Source organism: Somniosus microcephalus, chromosome 7 (genome assembly GCF_052327205.1).
Source record: "Somniosus microcephalus isolate GS21.2 chromosome 7, FLI_Smic_1.0, whole genome shotgun sequence".
Taxonomy (NCBI): Eukaryota; Metazoa; Chordata; class Chondrichthyes; order Squaliformes; family Somniosidae; genus Somniosus; species Somniosus microcephalus.
Window position 1 is genome coordinate 198,319,411 of NC_140993.1, and position 22,923 is coordinate 198,342,333.

The following is a 22,923-nucleotide window of genomic DNA, read 5'->3' on the forward strand; positions in this document are numbered from 1 at the left end:
CCCCCCCTCTCCCTCCTCCCCCCCCCCCTCTCCCCCCCCCCCCCCCTCCCTCTCCCCCCCCCCCTCTCCCTCCTCCCCTCCCCTCCCCTCTCCCCCCCCCCCCCTCCCTCCTCCCTCTCCCTCTCCCCCCTCCCCCCTCTCCCTCCCTCTCCCCCCCCCCCTCTCCCTCCCTCTCCCCCCCCCCCCTCTCCCTCCCTCTCCCCCCCCTCCCCCCTCTCCCTCCCTCTCCCTCCCCCCCCCTCTCCCTCCCTCTCCCCTCCCCCCTCCTCCCTCCCCCCTCTCCCTCCCTCCCTCTCCCTCCCCCCTCTCCCTCCCCCTCTCCCCCTCTCCCTCCCTCCTCTCCCCTCTCCCTCTCCTCTCCCCCCTCTCCACTCTCCACTCCCTCCTCCAAAAACCTATTCCAAAATCAGCTTTTTCCAATTCTGATGAATGTTAACTCTGTTTTTCTCTCGCCACAAATGCTGCCTAACCTGCTGAGTATTTCCAGCATTTTCTGTTTTTATTTCAGATTGCCAGCATCGGCATAATTTTGCTTGTGTGTGTGCGCAGTGTGCAGACTCTTCCGCTCCAGGCGGCGCTGTACGCGAGGCGCCCCTCCGCTCCGGGCCTGTCACTCGAGCAGCTCTCGCGAGGCCGGCCCGGCCCGGCCCGGGACTTTGCAGCACCGGCAGTGTGCGGGCTCGGGCTGGGTCCGACGGCTCTCTCCCGGCAGGTTAAAGGAGCCGCTGCTCGCGGTGCGGGGAGCTGGCATGAGGTTCAGCGGTGAGTATTAAAGCCAGTGATGTCGCAGCACCGAGACAGAGCACCTCCGCTTCCTCACGCCGGGACTCGCTCTCTGGGCTTGTGTTTCAGGGCTGGCAGGAGTGACATTCAGACAGATGCCAGCACTATTTTTTGAAAAGTTACATGATGTTTTGAGAGTATTATGAAGTGAAGCAGCTGTGTGATTAGTTAGGATTTGTCAGTGGGAGGACAGCTTTGTGCTTCTGTTGCTATCAACCAGCCAACGGTTTGCAATTTTTTAAACTAGTGCTTTAATTAAAAACTAGAAGACTAGTGGTGTTTAACGGCGATAGATTGGTGAAAGGGTTGACTCCACGCAAGTGAGCTTCTTGACTGTGTTCTGTGGAAGGCATGGAGCTGAGGTCAGGTATTTGCTCATAGAATTTCAACCCCAATGATTTTTTTTTATCATTAACTGCCCTGTAATAAAAATTGTTTCAAAGCTGCAAGCTCCCACAATTGTGTAAGTTGTTGAACACAGACATTCTCTTGTTTTTTGTTCAAAGATTAATTTTCCTCCCATCCTCTTTCTCTACCCCCACCCCCCAAAAAAAGCAAACCCCAAGAATTCACCTTTGGGTGGGGGTAGTTCATACCTCTTTAGTTACTGGCTGAGGAGCAGCATTAGCAGCAGTCCAGGGTCAGGTAACCATCCCACAATCTTTGAGGGATAGCATATGTACCAGGGCTGAAATGGTCGTCTTCTAGTCCCTACTAATTTATATCGGCATTAAGCTATGTTGCCAATGCCACCATTTTAAGTGTAGATGGCCCGAAGGAATTGCAGCTGTGATTCTGAGCTGGTTTCTCAGGCAATGGTAAACCCCTTGAGGAATGCCTGTTGTGTATCCTCTATACACAGCACATCCAAAACAAGTATGTGCTTGGCATCTGCTATCTCCTACCTTTTCTTTTGAGGGTCTGAAATCCCTCTGTTTCGTTTAATTTCCCAGTCCGCATATTAATTGTAGTTCATAGAGCAGTGACTTGTTTCTAGGCCTCTATCAGTGCCACTTAGAATTACCTACAAGTAGGTGCCTGAGAACAACCGAAAGGCAATTATCTGTTAATTTTTTTTTTAACATTTAAAAATCTTTTACGTGAGAGGGGTACTGCTTTTTAAGTGGAAAGCCAGCCAGAACTAAAACACAAAAATAAAGATTGGTGTTTGTTTTTGGCATTGATATAATTTTCTTCACATAAAAGAACATTTCATGGAGGACTTTACAGGGGGAGAGATGTACATCAAGCAAGAAGTAAAGCAATAGGGGATTAGTTTATAGGAGGCTTGTGAAGGCAAAGAGAGAGATAGAAGGGCAAAGTAGTTTTGGATGAGGACCTCAAGGGACAGGGACATGGTTAAATGATTGGCCCTTTTATAGAATGATGTGGGGAGGTGTTGAAAACTGGGTAGGGATGCCAGTAATGAAGAGTAATCTGGAGTTGGAGGAACAGAAAGTGCTAGCTGAGATGTGTGGTTGGAGAAGATGACTCCAATAGGGTGTGGTGAAGCTAGAGTGGAATTTGAAAACCAGGAAATGGATCTGGAAGTTGATTTCCTGGGGCACAAGGTGCCAATGGAGCTGAGCAAGGATAGTGGAGGTGCAGCAGAGAACCTGATTGCAGAGTTCTGCCTTTGATAATGTTTGTAAAGGTTGAGGCTGGCAAGGCAGACATTCAAGGAGTGAATCCCTGAGATAGTGAAGATGTGTGAGAGTTTCACTGATGAGTTAGAGACATAAGTGGCCTGTGACCAGTTTCTAACTTACATGTTGGCATGTCAGCTCAAGTTTTCTGTGCTCCTGGCAGCCATTGGGGTCTTACTGCAAACTGTTGTAGCACTTGATATTTAAATAAGCGATCTTGGTAAATTTGTTGTGTTCCAGATTTAAACAGATTGCTATGGTGGATTGTGTTTTAACTGTTGTGACCAAAATTTAAAATAGTGGTTAATTTTAAAATCTAATGCAAGTCAAAATGTGTCTAGCTTTTTAAATTCAAGATACTGTATCAGCAACTTCAGCCCAGTTAGTTTTTTATATATGGGATGTGGAGCATTGGTTTGAAAAGCAAATAGATGAATCCAAGTGTTAGCAGTTGTGGTTCTTGAATTATATCATTAGTGGTGCTGGTTCTTTGCCTACAGACGCAGTATTTTATATATGGCTGAGTCTTTCTGAAATTGGTGTTGATATTGTAGACTGGAATGTATATTAATTTAGTAAGAGATTGTCTTTAAATGTTACTTGTCTGGATGTAACTTTTAAAGCTTTTTTGCCGATCACACAACTCTTTGTCATTGTCAGTTGTGTTTATAAAGATTGATACTGTCAAAGCTTGATTGAAACTCTTAAAAAGTATATATATATTGTATTTATTTTTAAAAAGCTGTTCCTTGGCCACTGCACAGAGTTCATCTCCGAATCCTGAGCAGGGAGGAAGTGATCATCAATGAAGTATTCTGCAGGCGGGATTGAGGGAAAAGGTTTTGCCTACAGCAGTATTTGCAGAAACTTTGCCGAGCAAAAGTAACTTTAAAAAAAAATTCACTCTGCATCAGAACATTGAGATGGCTAATTAACCCCTTGTGGACTGCGCAGAGAAGATTTTTAGTTGATTATTGTACTGCCTAGTCTATTAATCCTGGCCCCTGTGCTGCTTTGAGCTCTTTAAATTGTCCGTAAGGATTATAGTTCTGTTTACCTGTTCAGAGCTCTAGTCTGTGTGGTGGTACTCGATCTACTTGCGTGACTGAAAACATTCAGTAAGTCCATGTAACTTGCAGTATGCAACTTGCTGTAATTTAGCCTCTGAATGGGCAGATCAAGTAAAAATATACAGTGCCCTGATCATGAAGTTTGCTTGTGGAAATTGCCATGAAACATTTGAAAGGGAAATCTGTATTTTAAAAATACAAAACATATATATACAGTATATCAAAGGATCTGTATGGCATAGTGGATTAGAACCTTTGGGGAATAAAATGGGTTTGAATGCAGTCTACAGTGACAGCTCCTATCTTTGACAGTAAGATGCGTGTATACTTATATACATAAACTAGGCTTGTATTCCCTGGAATATAGAAGGTTAAGGGGTGATTTTGATTGCGATTTTGAGGATTTTGAAAATAATTGATAGGGTAGATAGAGATAAACTTTTTACACTGATGGGGGAGTCCAGGATAAGGGGACATGACCTTAAAATCAGTGCCAGGCCATTTAGGAGAGAAGTTAGGAAACACTTCTTCACTCAAAGTATGGCACGAGTGTGGAACTCTCTCCCATAGAAAGTAGTAGATGCTAGCTCAATTAGTAACTTTAAATCTGTGATGGTTAGATTTTTGCTAGTCAAGGGAATAAAAGGATATGGAGCCAAGGCAGGTGGATGGAGTTAAGATACAGATCAGCCATGATCTCATTGAATGGCGGAATAGGCTCGAAGGGCTGAATGGCCTACTCCTGTTCCTGTGTGTGTATCTCTAATATGTGTGTATATTTGTATGTGTTGTGCATACATATGTATGTATATGTGACATCACAACATTTATTATTGTCACTAATTGACACTAAATTTATTATGTTCCAAGAAGCCACAAGGATGCTTAGTGTGGTTACATTATGGTTTTCTTCCTGAGATCGGGGCTAAGGCACATTGGGGCAGAGTAAAAACAGCTTTGGTCTGACTCATGCGGATACTATGTGCCAAAAATGGTCCATCATTCCCCCCCCCCCCCCCCCAACATTGACAACCTTTACCATGAGCATTTAAGCAAAATTACTATTAAAATGCTTTTTAGCCCTAGTATGAAACTGCTGCAAGAGTTATTTCTCAGTACAATTCCTGTTTCTTTTATCATCTGAAATAGCTAAGTCCTCGCATTGTAAACCTCAACAGCAGACAAATATTTATTTCACTAAGCACACGTATTTACTGTACGTTGAGGCAGATAAGGTAGACCTTGATCACTCAAGCAAAAGCTAGAAAGTTTCCATGTGCGGTTAAAAGATGGGAATGAAATAGGGTGTGTGTGTATATAGATAATAAGCCTCAAGGGAGGGTTTTGTGATGCAACAGCATGCTTTCGGTTCTGGTAACATAAATTTCCTGAATGTTTCTCTCTTGGTTAATGACATCATCATAACTTCCCGAGTGTGTTACAACCTTGATGTCATCCCACTATGTCAAAATCAAGAAGTCTTTATGCTTTAACAATCACTAAACAAATTAATATGGAAATGTTGTGGAATGTATGCATATAACAGTCTTAATTTCTTTACCAAGTTATCATCCTTTGGAACATTCATGTTTTCTTGTTTGTGCAAAATCCTTTCTGATAGCATTTTCATAACATTGACGTGTCAGAAGAAAGGGAGTCATGGCAACACCCCCGGTGCCTGGCGCAGGGATGCCTGGAGCATTTTCTGGACCCCAGGGCCAGGCTGGACGTGAAGTTAATACAGCTTCCCTCTGTCGCATTGGTCAAGAGACGGTGCAAGACATTGTCTCAAGAACGATGGAGATCTTTCAGCTTCTACGGAACATGCAGGTCAGTGACTGCCTTTTACCCGTGTTGCACCATTGATATGATACAGCAGGCGCTGTGAATGGAACCAGAGTTCTGAAACACTGCGGCCAGCTTGGAGTATCCATGATAACACGATTAAATAATAAGTAGTAGTACCTTACAGATTCATGTATCTATGTTGAAGTTGACATCAAATTAGGTAAATACAAGAATAGAAACCTCGTGTACCCTTTGCTTCAAAAGGCTATTACTCCCAAATTTGTTTCGGAGGTTTTAGTACTGTTGAAGCACAAATTCTGTAATAATATCACATTCCATGGCCATTCTAAATAACTATCCAATAAGACGCTATGGTGTGAGTAAATGGTATAGGATTTTACATCCTGTGACATGTTGAAGCTCAGACTGTCTACACTATACTGATGTGAAATGATTTTTCAAAAGTTGCACACAAAATTACATATAACTTACCTGTTTGAAAGGTGACATGTGGAATGTGTTTGGAACTATTGAATAACTGGTCTGTTTGCCTCATCATCGGACAATCATGGTAACCCAAAGGCATCTATTAACTAATGCCACATTTTATATTGCAGAGACAGTTCCACTGTACGTCTTGGTTTCTGATGCTCCTGGAATACACTCAGTTTAAATTGCAGGGTGGATTACAGAGTAACAGTAGTAATACCCTGTACTGAAGAAATGATGCACGTGCAAACTTGCAACCATTAGTTAGACTGTGAAGATACAGATTTTTAAAGAACTTGTAATTAGAATAAATACAATATGCCGTCTTCATATTCATAGTAACTAGTACTTATGGGGATCTGAAGAGGTTTTCAAAGTTATGAATGGTTTTGCGGGTCAATAGCAAAAGATTGTGTTCAGTAGTTGGAAAATCTGTAACAAGGTGGCTTCCACTAGAAGAATGAAAAGGGAAGTTAGAAGACATCATTTCACAGAGGGTTATTTGAACATTGAATACTTCACCACAGGTGATTTTGAGGCTATAACTTCACTTAAAAAGGAATTGGATTAATATTTGAAAAGGAAGAATCTAAAAAGATGAGACTAGAGTAGCTAGCTTCAGTTAAAGAACTAGCACCAGCCTAATGGTGGTCTCCTGTGTTATAAATTCTATATAATTCTAGTAGTGTACAAATCATTAGAATTTCAATGTGTGGATAAACGTCTAGATCCAAATCAGGTTCGTTGTTTACCTTGTCTGTGTGAGCCACAGTTTCCAGCTTTGATTTACTACAAAGTAACATAGCTAAACAATTACAGTATTTTTGGATATTCTAACACATACTGATTGCAGAGGGATTGTTCACTTGTTAGTGATCTATGCAGTTACTCTCCTTTCAATGAAGACAGATCCAACTGAGCGGTTTTATCAAAATGGCAACCGCAATGGAGGGGAACAGAACTTTGGGCTTTATGATGGAACTAGCTATATGTTGAAGTGGCCAATCAATGATTGACATTCTGATTTGACACCATGGATACTTTCACTGCTAGTTCATCTGACGTTAAGTGGTGTAAGCTCCCTCTAGTGTCTGTTTCTTGATTTGCAAGTAAGGATGTAAACAAACCTATGTGAGGGTGTCGGTGAGTTTACTAGCTGTGTATGCTTTTAGGCTCCTTCAGTTGTGACAAATGCTTCCAAATGGAACACCTGAGCATTTAAGACCAAAAATGTCGTCCTGGGCGAAGGTTAGTTCTGTTGTCGGTGAAACTTATTGGCATTTTTGGGCTGTTATTACATCATTTTATTTCCTAAATATAAAAAGTTCTGTTGCTCTGTAAAGTGCTGTTAACTCATAAAAATGTTTGATTCCATTATTCAAAAGTAACAACCTCTTTCTCGCCCCTTTCAGTTAATTTTTTTTATTGAATGTCAGTCACTTGCTAATTAATTACACACTGTGGTATTGCTGAATCCAGAACTGGAAAATTGAGAAACCAAATGTTGCCTGGGCTTGTCAGTTCTCCTGGTCTACAGGTGCAGAATTGCTGCAATAGCAGATTCTGCTACGGCCTTGTGTCTGTGATGCTGCACAATAGCTGCAAGGAAACTTTAATTTTTCAGATGCCTGGATTCAATCTGCAATCTAAAATTAACTGACATTTCTCAATATTTGCTTGTGTGCTTTGATTGGAAAGAAGCCATACATTTGCCCCCTTGCTTGGATTAATTTTATACACACAAGGCTGTGTATCGGTACAGTATGTGTTAATTGCAATATTGTGCTCCCTTTACTTTTGACAGGATCGGACAAAGTTAACATGGATTTACAAAAGGTAAATCGTGCTTGATTAATCTACTAGAATTTTTTGAGGATGTAACTGGTAAAATAGATAAGGGAGAACCAGTGGATGTGGTGTATTTGGACTTTCAGAAGGCTTTCGATAAGGTCCTGCATAAGAGATTAGCGTGTAAAGTTAAGGCACATGGGATTGGGGGCAAGGTATTGATTTGGATAGAGAACTGGTTGGCAGACAGAAAGCAAAGAGTTGGAATAAACGGGTCTTTTTCCGAGTGGCAGGCAGTGACAAGTGGGGTACCGCAGGGATCGGTCCTAGGACCCCAGCTATTCACAATATGATCTAGACGAGGGAACTAGATGTAATATCTCCCAAGTTTGCAGACGACACAAAGCTGGGTGGGCGTGTGTGCTGTGAGGAGGATGCCGAGAAACCCCAGCGTGATTTGGACAGGTTGGGTGATTGGGCAGAAGCATGGCAGATGCAATATAACGTGGATAAATGCGAGGTTATCCACTTTGGTGTCAAAAACAGGAAGGCAGATTATTATCTGAATGGCAATAGACTGGGAGAAGGGGAAGTGCAACGAGACCTGGGTGTCCTTGTGCACCAGTCGCTGAAGGTATGCATGCAGGTGCAGCAGGCGGTTAATAAGGCAAATGGTATGTTGGCCTTCGTAGCGAGAGGGTTTGAGTACAGGAACAAGGATGCCTTGCTGCGGTTGTACAGGGCCTTGGTGAGACCACACCTTGAGTATTGTATGCAGTTTTGGTTGCCTTATCTGAGGAAGGATGTTCTTGCCATGGAGGGAGTGCAGCGAAGATTCACCAGGCTGATACCTGGGATGGCAGGAATGACGTATGAGGAGAGATTGGGTCGATTGGGCTTATACTCGCTGGAGTTTAGAAGAATGAGAGGGGATCTCATTGAAACTTATAAAATTCTAACAGGACTAGATGCAGGAAGGATGTTCCCGATGGCTGGGGAGTCCAGAACCAGGGGTCACAGTCTAAGGATAAGGGGTAAGCCATTTAGGACAGAGATGAGGAGGAATTTCTTCACCCAGAGAGAGGTGAACTTGTGGAATTCTCTACCACAGAAGGCAGTAGAGGCCAATTCATTAAATATATTCAAGAAGGAGTTAGATATATTTCTTGAGGCTAAAGGGATCAAGGGATATGGAGAGAAGGCAGGGGACAGAGTACTAAATTTGGATGATCAGCCATGATCTCATTGAATGGCGGAGCAGGCTCGAGGGGCCAAATGGCCTACTCCTGCTCCTATCTTCTATGTTTCTATGTAACTCCATCTTGGATGAACACCCTCTCTGTCCCCCATATAACATCTCCGTTTCACTAACTAGTTACCAGACAGTTTTGTGACATTTAAAGGTACTTTGTACGAATGTGCACTCTCAGCACAGAGCTTTGCCCACCGATAGTACATATTGGGAATTTGGGCAGTGAGCCCTGCAGGATTTTATGTCCATTAATTTTAATTATGTGCGAATTCATAAAATCTACCCTTTTAGTGTCAAACTACAGAACATTTTATGCCCAAATCCGTTTTATATGAATTCCTCATACACACACGCACACACAGAATTGGAACGCAGGTCCTAGAGTTGACCGGATGATGTACAGCTTTCTAGGGTTGAATAAGGCCTGGTGATGTGTGCTATAAAAGGTTTTCATATGTAGTTTTAGATTTGGACACTAGGGTGTGTCAAACTACAGCATATAATCTGCAAAAACTGTAATTTTTAGTATATTTGATTCGCAACATTTCCTGTAGTACTTTGCAGGAACGATTCCATTTGCTGTTTGGGTACAGTTACTGCATTGTGAGTGTTTCTCTCGGGTCCTTTTAACAAGTGCAATTTTATTAATTATTGTGGGCTGAAATCTGTATTGGTTCCACGCAAATAAAATTAGGAACTACTGTTTTTGTAAAACAGATGAAGTTGGCGCAAAAACCTCCCAGGTCTCTGGGCTTTAGACAGTTAATATTCCAGGGTCTTGCTGCAGTAATATCAAGTCAAGCAGCATGGCACTGGAATTTGTATCCAGCCACTCTTTCTTTAGTCCCTGAGCTTATTCACATCTTTAAAAAAAGAAATAACTTCTGAAATCCCAAACCCTTTATATCAAAAAAGACACTTGTGCCCTGACATTGCTCTGTGGGTGTCTGTTTATCAGTCATCTGGCTCCTTTGTCCTGGGCACTGCTGTATTTACATGCCTTATGATGAAGAGAGGCCCTGCTTTTTCTATAACCTGGTACTTGACCAGAGAACATCAGTTATATTTATGAGGCTTAAAACTACAGTTAATTCTATGCTTAAATGTGCAATCTTCTATCACCATTCTTTAGTGGATGATTTCTTGTCAGCTCAATAATAACTATTAATGCTTTACCCAGTTTTAACAAAACTTCATATAATTTCCTTTGCTTGCACACTGGATTCCTTTGGAAATGGGCACCCTGGGAACTCAACTTTGCAGACACTGAACATGTCATCTCAATAACTTTAAAAACATTCATCTCCATGCTGTCAGGATTTCTATTGAAAACAACGTTGCTGGGAATCCATAGAACATCCTTTGTGCATCAGTAAGCGGTCTGTTCTTGTTTTGTTTGCTGCTCGGTAACTTAAAATTTATCTTTTCACTAAGTATGGTAAGTCTCTTCCACATGCCAGTTGGGCCCTTCAGCAAACAATTATGTTAGAAACCACACGTGATCACTTTCGCATCAGTAAAATTAGATTACAAGTTCCAGATGACTTTTTCATAAAATTTGATTATCAGCTATTTCAGTGTGAGCCAGATTTTCCAACCAAATTATGTGGGCTAGGTCCTCTTTCATCCCACTGAAAATCAGCTACTTTCCGGTCTAACACTTTTTATCTCCCCTTTTTCTTTATACATTTTCAATGTGAAGTTTTCACATTTTCAGTTTCAATGTATTTTGTTGTCCAATTGGTGTTCATTGCACTAGTGTTAGTGTTCTATAATATAAAGGGAGATTAACCAGCCACCAGTTGAGTTCACTGTTGTAATTAGATTCTATATGCAGCTGACCTTTTGCAGTGCTGTCAATATGCTGATTTAGTGTAGTTCTTGACTGCTAAGAAATTTGGAATTTTGTTCACCTGTAATTTAGTTTGTTAGTATGTAAATTAAATTGTTTGTTTTATGATACCAGATTATGGGCAGATTCCCAATTCATTAAACCAGAGGCAGGGTTAAGGCCCATGCCTGGGCATGGAGCCAGGCAGAGCACAGGGTGTGGGATGGTGCACAGGGGTCAAAAGCACTTGGGAGAAGGCAGGAAAAATATAGTCCAGTGGCAGCTACCTGGAAAAGTGGCACTGAAAATTCCTTATTGGTCTGTAAGTCTGTGACATCTCTTAGCTGATTCATTGATTAATTGACCTCTTTCACCTCTCAACTTCATTGATTAATTGTCTTGTCAATCAGAGATTGGACCCATGAATCATATAATGGTTACAGCACGGAAGAAGGCCATTGAGCCCGTGCTGGCTCTGCAAGAGCACTTCAGCGAGTTGCCCTGCCCCACCCTCTCCCCGTAGCCCTGCAGATTTCTTTCCTTCAGATACTTCTCCAACTCCCTTTTGAAAACCATGATTGAATCTGCCTCCACCGCCCTATCAGGCAGTGAATTCCAGATCTTAACCACTCACGGCGTAAAAAAGTTTTTTCTTGCGTCGTCTTTGGTTCTTTTGCCAATCACCTTAAATCTGTGTCCTCTGGTTCTCGACCCTTCTGCCAATGGGAACAGTTTCCCTCTCTCTACTTTGTCCAGACCCCTCTTGATTTTGAACATCTCTATCAAATCTTCTCTGCACAAATAAGAGCATAAGAAATAGGAGCAGGAGCAGGCCATTCAGCCCTTTGAGCCTGCTCTGCCATTTAATGAGATCATGGCTCATCTGATTTTGGCCTCAACTCCACTTTCCTGCCTGTTCCCCATAACCCTTGACTCCCCTGTTGCTCAAAAATCTGTTTATCTCAGCCTTGAATATATTCACTGACTCAGTTTCCACAGCTCTCTGGGGTAAAGAATTCCAAAGATTCACGACCCTCTGAGAGAAGAAATTCCTCCTCATCTCCGCTTTAAATGGGCGACCCCTTATTCTGTTACTATGCCCCCTAGTTCTAGACTCCCTGACGAGGGGAAACATCCTCTCAGCATATACCCTGTCCAACCCCCTCAGAATTTTATGTTTCATAAGATCACCTCTCATTCTTCTAAACTCTGAGTATAGGCCCAACCTGCTCGACCTTTCCTCATAAGACAACCCTTCCATCCCAGGAATCAACCGAATGAACCTTCTCTGAACTGCCTCCAATGCAAGTATAGCCCTCCTTAAATAAGGGGACCAAAACTGTATGCAGTACTCTAGGTGTGGTCTCACCAACGCCCTGTACAGTTGTAGCAAGACTTCCTTTTATATTCTATCCCCCTTGAAATAAAGGTCAACGTTCCATTTGCCTTCCTAATTACTTGCTGCACCTGTATGTTAACTTTTTGTGTTTCATGTACGAGGACACGCAAATCCCTCTGTACCACCACATTCTGTAGTCTTTCTCTATTTAAATATTATTTTTCTTTTCTATTCTTCCTACCAAAGTGGATAACTTCACATTTTCCCACACTATACTCCATCTGCCAAATTCTTGTCCACTCAGTTAACCTCTCTATATCCCTTTGCAGACCCTATGTCCTCCTCACAACTTGCTTTCTCACCTATCTTTGTATCGTCTGCAAATTTGGCTACAATACACTCGCTTCCTTCATCCAAGTCATTAATATAGATTGAAAATAGTTGAGGCCCCAGCACTGATCCCTGTGACACCCCACTAGTTACAGATTGCCATCCTGAAAATGACCCATTTATCCTGATTCTGTTTTCTGTTAGTTAGCCAATCCTCTATCCAATCTAATATATTAATCCAACACCATGAGCTCTTATCTTATGCAGTAATCTTTTATGTGGCACCTTGTCGAATGCCTTTTGGAGAACAACCCCAGCTTCTCCAGTCTATCAACGTAACTGAACTCCCTCATTCCTGGAATCATTTTTGTAAATCTTTTCTGCACCTTCTCCTGAGGCCTTCACATCTTTCCTAAAGTGTGGTGCCCAGAATTGGACACAGTACACCAGTTGGGGCTGAACCAGTGTTTTATACAGGTTCATCATAATTTCCACACTTTTGTACTTTGTACCTCTTTATGCAGCCCAGGATCCCGTAAGCCTTTTTAACTGCTTTGTCAACCTGCCACCTTTTAATGATTTGTGCACACATACCCCCAGGTCTCTCTGTTTGTGCATCCCCTTCAGGATTGTACCGTTTAGTTTGTGTCCTCTTACATTTTGGTAGAAAGAATATCACTTTACACTTTTCTGCGTTAAATTTCATCTGCCATGTGTCCGCCCATTTCACCAGCCTGTCTATCACTCTCCTCACTGTTCACTATACTTCCAAGTTTTGTGTCATCTACAAATTATTAAATTGTGCCCTGTACACCCATGTCCAAGTCATTAATATACATCAAGAAAAGCAGTGGTCCTAGAACTGACCCCTGGGGAACATGTTCCTCCAGTCTGAAAAACAACCGTTCACCACTACTCTCTGTTTCCTGTCACTTAGCCAATTCCGTATCCATGCTGCCACTGTCCCTTTTATTCCTTGGGCTTCAACTTTGCTGGCAAGCCTATTATGTGGCACTTTGTCGAACGCCTTTTGGAAATCCATGTATGCTACGTTAACTGCATTACACTCATCAACCCTCTCTGTTAACTCAATCAAGTTAGTTAAACACGATTTGTCTTTAATAAATCCGTGCTGGCTTTCTTTAATTAATCCACACTTATCCAAGTGACTGTTAATTTTGTCCCTGATTACTGTTTCTAAAAGCTTACCCACTATCGAGGTCAAACTGACTGGCCTGTAGATGCTAGCTTTAACTTTACATCCCTTTTTTGAACAATAGTGTAATAGTTACAATTCTCCAGTCCCCTGTATCTAAGGAGGATTGGAATATTATGGCCAGTACCTCCACGATTTCCTCCCTCAGCATCCTAGGATGCATCCCATCTGCTCCTGGTGATTTATCTACTTTTATAAGTACAGCCAGCCTTTCTAATACCTCCTTTTATCAATTTTTATCCTATCAAGTATCTCCATTACCTCCTCCTTTACTATGTCTATGGCAGCATCCTCTTCCTTGGTGAAGACAGATGCAAAGTACTCATTTAGTACCTCAGCCATACCCTCTGCCTCCATGCATAGGTCTCCTTTTTGGTCCCTAATCGGTCCCACCCCTCTTACCATCCTTTTACTATTTATATGCCTATAGAAGACTTTTGGATTACCTTTTATGTTGGCTGCCATTCTATTCTCATGCCCTCTCTTTGCCCCTCTTATTTTTTTCACTTCTCTGACCTTTCTATTCTCAGATGTATTTGCAACCTGACATCTATCATACGTACTCTTTTTCTGCTTTTTCATATTCTTTATCTCTTTTGTCATCCAGAGAGCCCTGACTTTAGTTGCCCTGCTTTTCCTCCTAGTGGGGGAATGTACCTCCGTTGTAACTGAACTACTTCCTCTTTAAAGGCAGCCTATTATTCCATTACAGTTTTGCCTGCCAATCTTTGATTCCAGTTTACCCGGGCCAGATCCGTTCTCATTCCACTGAAATTGGCCTTCCCCCAGTTAAACATTTTTACTCTAGATTGCTACCTGTCCTTTTCCATAGCTAATCTAAACCTTATGATACTATGATCACTGTTCCCTAAATGTTCACCTACTGACACTTGCTCCACTTGACCTACCTCATTCCCCAGAACCAGATCCAGCAATGCCTCCTCCCTCGTCGGGTTGGAAACATACTGATTAAGAAAGTTCTCCTGAACACACTTCAGAAATTCTTCCCCTTTTCTGCCCTTAACACTATTACAATCCCAGTCTATATTAGGATAGTTGAAGTCCCCCATTATTACTACTCTATAGTTCTTGCACCTCTCTAATTTCTCTGCAAATTTGCTCCTCCATATCTTTCCCACTATTTGGTGGTCTATAGAATGCACCTAGTAGTGTAATGGCACCTCTATTATTTCTTAACTCTAGTCATATAGATTCTGTCCTTGACCCCTCCAGGACATCCTCCCTCTCCAGCACTGTAACATTCTCCTTGACCAATACTACCACACCACCTCCTATCTTTCCTGAACACTGTATAACCAGGAATATTTAATACCCAATCCTGCCCTTTTTTGAGCCAGGTCTCCGTTATTGCCACAATATCATATTCCTATCTGGCTATTTGTGCCTGCAGCTCACTTAGCTTGTTTACTACGCTTCATGCTTTCACACACATACACTGTAAACCCACCTTAGACCATCCTTATTCTCTTAGTTTGACCCCACCTAATACCTTACTATTTCTTTCTTTAGTCCTCTCTGCCTCTTCCAATCCTTTGAGCACTTTATTTCCCCTTTCTAATGTTACATCCTGGTGCCCATCCCCCCGCCAAATTCGTTTAAACCCTCCCCAACAGCACTAGCAAACCTCTTCGTGAGGATATTGGTTCCGGCCCTGTTGTGGTGCAACCCTTCTGGCCTGTACAGGTCCCACCTCTCCCAGAACTGGTCCCAACGTCCCAGGAATCTTAAAGCCCTCCTGCCTGCACCATCTCCAGCTATGCATTCATCTGCTCTATCCTCCTATTTCTATACTCACTAGCACGTGGCAATGGGAGTAATCTGGAGATTGCTACCTTTTGAGGTCCTGCTTTTTAATCTCTTTCCTAGCTCCCTAAAATCTGCCTGCAGGACCTCATCCCTCTTTCTACCTATGTTATTGGTACTAATATGGACCACGACCTCTGGCTGTTCACCCTCCCACCTCAGAATGTTCTGCAGCCGCTTGGTGACATCCTTGACCCTGGCACCAGGGAGGCAACATACCATCCTGGAGTCAGTCTGCGGCTGCAGAAATGCTTGTCTGCTCCCCTAACTATTGAATTCCCTACCACTATTGCTTTCCCACTCTTCTTTCTTCTTCCCCCCCCCCCCCCCCCTTTACGGCTGAGTCACCCATGCCACAGACTTGGCTCTGGCTATACTCCCCAGAGGAATCATTGCCCTCACCAGTACTCAGAACCGAATACTGGTTGGAGAGCGAGATGCACTCGGGGGACTCGTGCGCTACCTGCCTGGTTGTCCTCTTCTGTCTGGTGGTCACCCATTCCCTTTCTGCCTGCACACTCTTTATCTGCGGGGTGACCACCTCCTGAAACGTGCTATCCACGTAGCTCTCAGCCTCACGGATGCACCGCAATGACGCCAGCTGCTGTTCAAGCTCCAAAACCTGGAGTTCGAGCTCCTCCAGCTGACGACATTTCCTGCACGTGTGGTTGTGGAAGTGCCCCGGAGTCCCCACCTGGCACAGGATGTGCATTCCACGGGACTGAGCTGCCCTGCCATGCCTTTACTTAATAGACTATTAACTAGAAACACTTAACCAGCTACTCACCGATCAGCTCCTTCCCTGGTTGTGACGTCACTTTATCCGTTTTGCAGTTGTTTTTGCTGGAGGTACTCTGTCTCCTTGCTGCCGCCGCTGCTCCAGTCTATACTCTCTCTGGGCCTCCCGCTCGATTTATACTCTTGCTTCCAACCAATCACCTACCTGTTGTCCTGTGACATCACTCCTTGTTTTTTTAAGCCGCCGCCGCCTCTGCTGCTGTCATCGTCGCTCCTGCTCTAGTCTGCGCTGTATACTGGGCCGCCTCTGGTGCTCCCTTTAAGCCGCTGCCTCTGCTGCTCAGGTCCACGCTTAAGTCTGAGAAAATTGACTGATATTAATTGTGTGACAAACACAACTATAGACGCACAACTTTTTATAATACACATATAGATAAATAATATTGGCAATGCAAAATCAATATATGCCAAAGAAAAGGTAAACTAAATATGTAGTCTTCAAAATGGATTAATAGGACAACTAAAATGGAATTAAATAAAGCTTTGACTACGCTCGATCAGCTCCAAAGGACGGGTCACATCGTCCGCATGCCCGATATGAGACTTCCAAAACAAGAGCTCTACTCGGCGCTCCGACACGGCAAGAGAGCCCCAGGTGGGCAGAGGAAACGCTTCAAGGACACCCTCAAAGCCTCCTTGAAAAAGTGTAACAACCCCACCGACACCTGGGAATCCCTGGCCCAAGACCGCACAAAGTGGAGGAGAAGCATCCAGGAAGGTGCCGAACACCTCGAGTCTCTTCGCTGGGAGCAAGTGGAAGCCAAGCGCAAGTCAACCCAAGCACCCTACCCACCCGTTCAACCACCGTCTGCCCCACCTGTGACAGAGACTGTAGGTCCCGCATTGGACTCATCAGTCACCTGCAAATTCATTTTTAGCGTGGAAGCAAGTCATCCTCGGTTCCGAGGGACTGCCTAAGAAGAAGAAATAAAGAGAAACAATTTATACAAGACCTAATAATCCGATGAACGAATAAAAAAAACACTTAGAAAGAGAGGTTTCTGACTATTCCGAACTGACTTTTAGAGAGAGACACAGACGGGGAGATAGGTATAGATAGAATGCAAGAGAGCACGCTACAGATCGAAGATCCATCCATTGGTTCCCCAACCATAATTTCAAGGTCCAGTTGAAATGTTGTGGAATCCCAAAGGAACCAGGATAGGGCCCCATTTTCGATTTAACTTATTTCAGTTTACTACAAAAATTGAATGATCAATTAGCATCATCCTTGTTGGTAAATACTTCATTAAGCATTTAAATTATCTTCTGTTCATCTACAATTTCACCATTTTTATCCTGCAGGATTCTCACTTTCTCCTCTAATATTATGGTTATGACAGATAACAGCAAGGATCTTAAGTACAATACTATCATTTTACAGTCTAATATCCCTTTTAATCTGTTTTCGCATATTCTTATACTGCTTTGTTTTCTCTGATCACTTTTCCTTTTAGGTCTTGTATAAATTGTTTCTCTTTATTTAATTCCATTTTAATTGTCCTATTCTATTTTGAAGTCTACATATTTAGTTTACGTTTTCTTGGGCATGTATTGATTTTTGCATCGCCAATATTTATCTATATGTGTATCATCAAAAGTTGTGTGTCTATATTTGTGTTTGTCACAATTAATATCAATTAATTTTCTCGAAGTCAGGATGTTGTGTGACTTGGATGTGATGGTGTTGTAGGGGGTTTTTGCACAGGCGTGTTTGGGTCAGTCAGCTTTGCCTCTGACTACCTTCCTTGAGCGGTTCGAATCGCTCGCCCCCTGGGTTCTGGACACCGGACTTAGATACAGGCAGCGATACAGAGAAGACTCGAGTAGACAGGTGGTTGGATGCAAACAAAACCAAGATTTTATTGAAGAGGAAAACTTGATGCAATCTTATGGAAAATTATTAGTGTACACTTCTACAGGCAAAAATTACAAGAGTCATAATACTTATATACTTATACGGGGAATGGGGAACACATGGCACATCAAGGGAAAACAACTATCTTAACAATCCCCTTATCCTTAACCCACCCCCTATACCTAACTAGGTTAATCCATGAGGGGTCAGAATTCATGCTCACCAATCAAAAGGGTTTGTTAGACTCAAAACATCTACCGGCCCGATAATTGACTCGTATTGTCCTGAAAATCCTTGATGGGCTGGTCCAGCCTCGATGGATGTGTTTAATCTGTTTCCGATTATGTATGCAGACTGTTTGATGGCTTTAACTGTAGGCCTCATTGAATTTAGATCTGCCTCTAATTCGGCCTAATACATAATTCACAGTTGTCTGGGTCCCAAAACACAAAGTTCTTTTCACAGGAAACCTGCAGCCTTAGTTTCGATTTACTTCAGAATCCATTTTGGAGACCCGTAGGCTTTCTGCCACGAGGCATGGACGCCATCTTGGGTACCCTTTTTAATTTAAAAAGAAATGTCCACGCAGGGTCCCTTTTATCGATAATAACCTTCGGGGAAATGCACAAATTTTGCAAATCTTACATTTCCCCCCTGTGACACTAAAACTTGCTTGAAGTATCATACTTTTAAAGGTGAGCAAAATTTTTCTGACCCTCCATAGTCAGCCTTCCCCTGTAATTATCTATCTAATATACTCACGACACATGCACTTCCCATTCTGCGAAAATGTAGTGTACATCAGCATACAAAGAGTAAAATCACAGGCTTCACACGCACATCCAAGCATGGAGGGGGTCCTACACCCCTGCAACACTTGTTACACTTATCTTTATTAAACTGCGTCGCCAAGGAAAACAACAAAAGAAAAAAAAAAACTTTAATTGAAAATAACAAACACAAAGAAACAACAATTCTATGGTCGAAATACAGGGAAAAACTTAAACTGACGTATCTTCCTCCACCTTTACATAATGTTCTTTCCAAAAGCTCTGGTTTCGGAATTCTGACCACCGACCTTTTCCCTTACACTGGATGCAAACTAAATACAGCACTATTCCTAACTGGCAAACCACAAGAATGTGAGAAGCCAGTCTGATCCACGAAGGGACCTCTATTATTGAAAAGGTTCCACCAGGGTGGAATCACAATATCCAATATCTTAGCCCCTATCTCTCTTTTCTGCTCGAGAGTGTAGAAATGTTTCTGTGAAACTATGACAGCTTTTAGAATTCTGGTCAAATGTTCAGGGAGAGGGGGAATTTCGTAGCCAAAGTGCGCTACGTACTTCTGCAAGTTCGCAAAATTCTCCTGCACAGTGAGGTGAACGGTGGAGGGTTCAGGGATGGGGACGATTCGCTCCTGGGCCACTCAAACTTCTGCCTTGGGTTTAAAACAGAAACTACTGTCACTAACCGGGCACCAGCTGTGCTGGTAGTGGGACGTGCCGGTGGTGACACAGTATGTCCCACCCCCTATATATGCTACCTGCGTGGGGGACATGGCCTTGTGCCATTGCCTCCATAGTGCAATTTATAGGCTTCCCGTCAGCAGCTCTGAACCCGCACTGCAGTCTTGAGAAGGCATTCAAGTGCTGGGGGCACAGGATTGTGTGTGCTCCCCGGCTCCGGCACCGAGAGGTCATAGCGTGCTCCCACTTAATGACGTAAGGCGGGACCGCTGTGAACTGAATGTGTGCACCCCCCTGAATGACTCCAATGTCTTGAACATGTCCTTTAATAGGGCCTGGTATAACTGCTCTGTTTCTTTGGGGCACCACTCCGGTAAATGTACCTCCCGTGCGATTAAAAATCACGGAGGCTACCGCGTAGTGCACCCCCTGGCACAGCATCTGATTGGTGGGGACTAATACCAACCCATTCCCTGGTCCCATGGTGGTGGTGGTGGGGCAATCTTCCCTGGATAACCTCGCCGCCTGCGCCGTGGGCGGGGTCTTACGGGGGAGGGTTACCAGCTCAGTGGCATTGACTGGGATCGGGGAGAATGGGGCTGCGCACGCCTCCAGGCTGGTGTCCCACCTTATCCCCTCCCTGGCATCTTGCCACTGCCGGTGGAAAACAATGGATATGCCTGCGGGGCAGACCTTCTCTGACCCCCACATACAGATGTAAATCCCTTGGTCCGGTTCCCACCACTTGTCCCAACATGCACTCAGTCCACCATGCGTCCCGGTAATTGTCCAATGGGTGTTATTACCCAGGCGCTCCCATTCGACTTCGGGGTTCCTCATGTCCTTGCTCAACTTCCGGAGCCACCACCATCTGTCCAGTGGAATGTGTCCTTTGCATGTTAAACATATACGCCTTCTAATGGTGACGCTGACCCTCGTGGGAACGACTCGCACCCAGGGGCACAGGAGGCAGGCTTCCCTGTACGTGAATCCGGTCTGGCTGGAGTACTGAGACGAATTGGACCCCAACCATCCTGGCCACCTTCCCTCGTGGAAGTAGACAGCGGTCTCCTCCGCATCCCATTCGCCGCTCCCATCGATCGCCAGGGGCGCCTTGTCTCCCGAACACCCATAGATGTGGGAGTCTTGGACGTCGCCCCTCCTCTCCTTGCTCATCCCGATTAGGGCGAATAGGACCACAATCCATTCCATCCTGAACATCTTTCTGCAAAAAGATGTAAAAAAAACATGCAGCCAGGTCCCAAAGAGATACTCTGGCTTGGTGAGGCATGGTCGGGTCCCGCAACCTCGACCCAAATATACACACTCTCGGCAGATTTCTTATTCAAACTACCCATCACCTTATTTAACCTAAGCTAAAACACCCAAACTTAAAACTTAAACTTAACACTATAACTATGTACATCTGCCGCCCGTCTCCGGGCGGCCAGGCTAATCCCTGGTCGGACTGCAGCTCACCGCTACCCCTGGCGTGACCGCACCGTCCTTCACGGTTGGTCCCTCGCAGCCCGAGGCTGCTGGCTGAGGACCTCTGTCCTTGGACCTCTCCCTGGTTCGAGGGGCGGCCCTTGGGAACTGGAGGGCTGCTAACCGTGGCTTTCTCGGCTGGGGCGTCCGCAGGGACTTTCTGGGGGCTTTGGCGGGTGGGGCTTTCTTGGCTGCTGGGCCTTTTACCCGAACTGCTACTCCCCCAGGCTTGACCCCTCCCGAACCTGGGCTGGGGGCAGGTAACTTTTCGCAGCCTGCTGCTGCGAGCTGAGAGTCTCTGCCCCCAGGTCCAATGGCTGGGTCTGGGGTGGGGTTTTCGACCTCAGGTCCCTCCCCCTCTACACCTGGGTTAGGGGCGGGGTTTTCTCCCTCAAGTCCCTCCCTCTTGTCTGGATCCCAGAAGAGTGGGGGCGTGTCCCAATCGATGGGCTGGGTGGCCCCTTGTTTCAAGCAAGCCACAGCACCTGCCTGTGTGGTCTGTGAACTCGCTCATGCTGCAGGCTGAGGATCTTTATCCTCAGACCTTACCCCAACTGGCTGTTTTCCCCTTTCAGGCTGAAACAGTTTACACTGGTTGATGTCACCAGTGGCCTGTTTTAAAACCTGTGCTGAAGGCTCGCCCGCTGCCCCGAGCGGACCCTCCAGGGGCTGTCCTTTCTCTTTTCCCACCGGGACGGTCTTCGAGACGGGATCTTGGATCCGGACCTACTCCGGGGCCAAAACTACCCCCCCCCCCAAATGTACCTCCCTTGTCCCGGACTGCGACTTCTGGGCCTGCCCGATAGGGGTTCTGGGATTCTCCTTCCCCAGCCCTATCTATGGCCCTTTCTCCAGCGCGTATGGTCAGACAGGAATTTCACCTCCTGCTGGCCAATCTGCACCTTCTTGGGATTCACCTTGAAACCCTTCTGTTCTAACAGCTCCAGCAGTTCGGCCAATAGTGGGCCATGCTCCTCTTTCGAATTGGTGAACAGGAGCAGGTCATCCACATATTGTACCAACTGTCCGGGCTGACTAAAATCCTTCAAACTGTCTGCCATGCACTGATGGAAGATGCTGGGGCTATTATGAAAGCCCTGAGGCAAGCAGTTCCACGTGTACTGTTGCCCTTTAAATGTAAAGGCAAACTTGTACTGGTCCTCCCTCCTTACAGGGATGGACCAAAACCCATTGGAAATATCCAGCACCGTGAAAGTGGTCGCAGATGCTGGAATACTCCCGATCAGGTCGGCAACTGCTGCCACTGTGGGTGCACAGGCTGGGATGTTACTATTGGGCACCCGATAGTCCACCGTGGCCCTCCAGGAATTGTCCGGTTTTCTAACCGGCCACAACGGAGAGTTCACATGGGTGGCTATCGGCCTCAGAACTCCCTGCCGCAGTAATGAGGACATGGCTGCTTCCATGTCCGGCTCTGCTTCCCTGGGGAAGTTATACTGTTTCTGTGGTCGGGCCATGGGGCCCCCGTCTACTCTGACCTTGAACCCTGTCGTGTGAATGGCAAATGCGGCCAGGTGAGCCTGCACAAATGCCTGGAACTCTGGTGGGGTGTTGCTGACCATGAGCCCGAGGTTATAATCCTCTTTGGGCTTCATGGTGCAGAGGGTCCCCTTCCCTTCCTTACTCTCACCGTTCTTTACCTTTCCTGCCCCCCAGAGGCAGTGATTCCTTAAATCCACTAGGAACCCGTGACCTACGATAAAATCGGCCCCCAGGACCCCTCTTCCACTTCCCAATTCATCAGGACGCACGTCCACGTGGAGCGGAGCGGTCCTATCCGAATGACGAGCGGGATGGAGACCGAGCCAGCCTGTTCCTTACCCGTGAACCCCGATAGACTGTATGGGACCCCGCTAGAGAGAGGTGAGATGGTGGGGTTAGCTGAGTAGATCACGGTGCGTGATGCCCCCGTGTCCAACAGATAGGTCCCC

The 22,923-nt window shown here is 44.8% G+C and overlaps 1 protein-coding gene across 2 annotated transcripts in view; it reads left to right on the forward strand.

Annotated features, from left to right (window-relative positions):
• Nucleotides 1-430: 430 nt before the first annotated feature.
• Nucleotides 431-22,923, forward strand: part of med30 (mediator complex subunit 30) — a 68,238-nt gene continuing 45,745 nt past the window's right edge. The window contains exons 1-2 of one of the 2 annotated variants that reach the window (XM_085993302.1): nt 431-762; nt 5,121-5,329. In XM_085993302.1, the coding sequence (XP_085849428.1) occupies nt 5,159-5,329 (171 nt within the window). In that variant the 5' untranslated portion in view covers nt 431-762; nt 5,121-5,158. The remainder of the gene's footprint in view (nt 763-5,120; nt 5,330-22,923) is intronic. The other variant, XM_085993301.1, reaches the window with a different exon arrangement.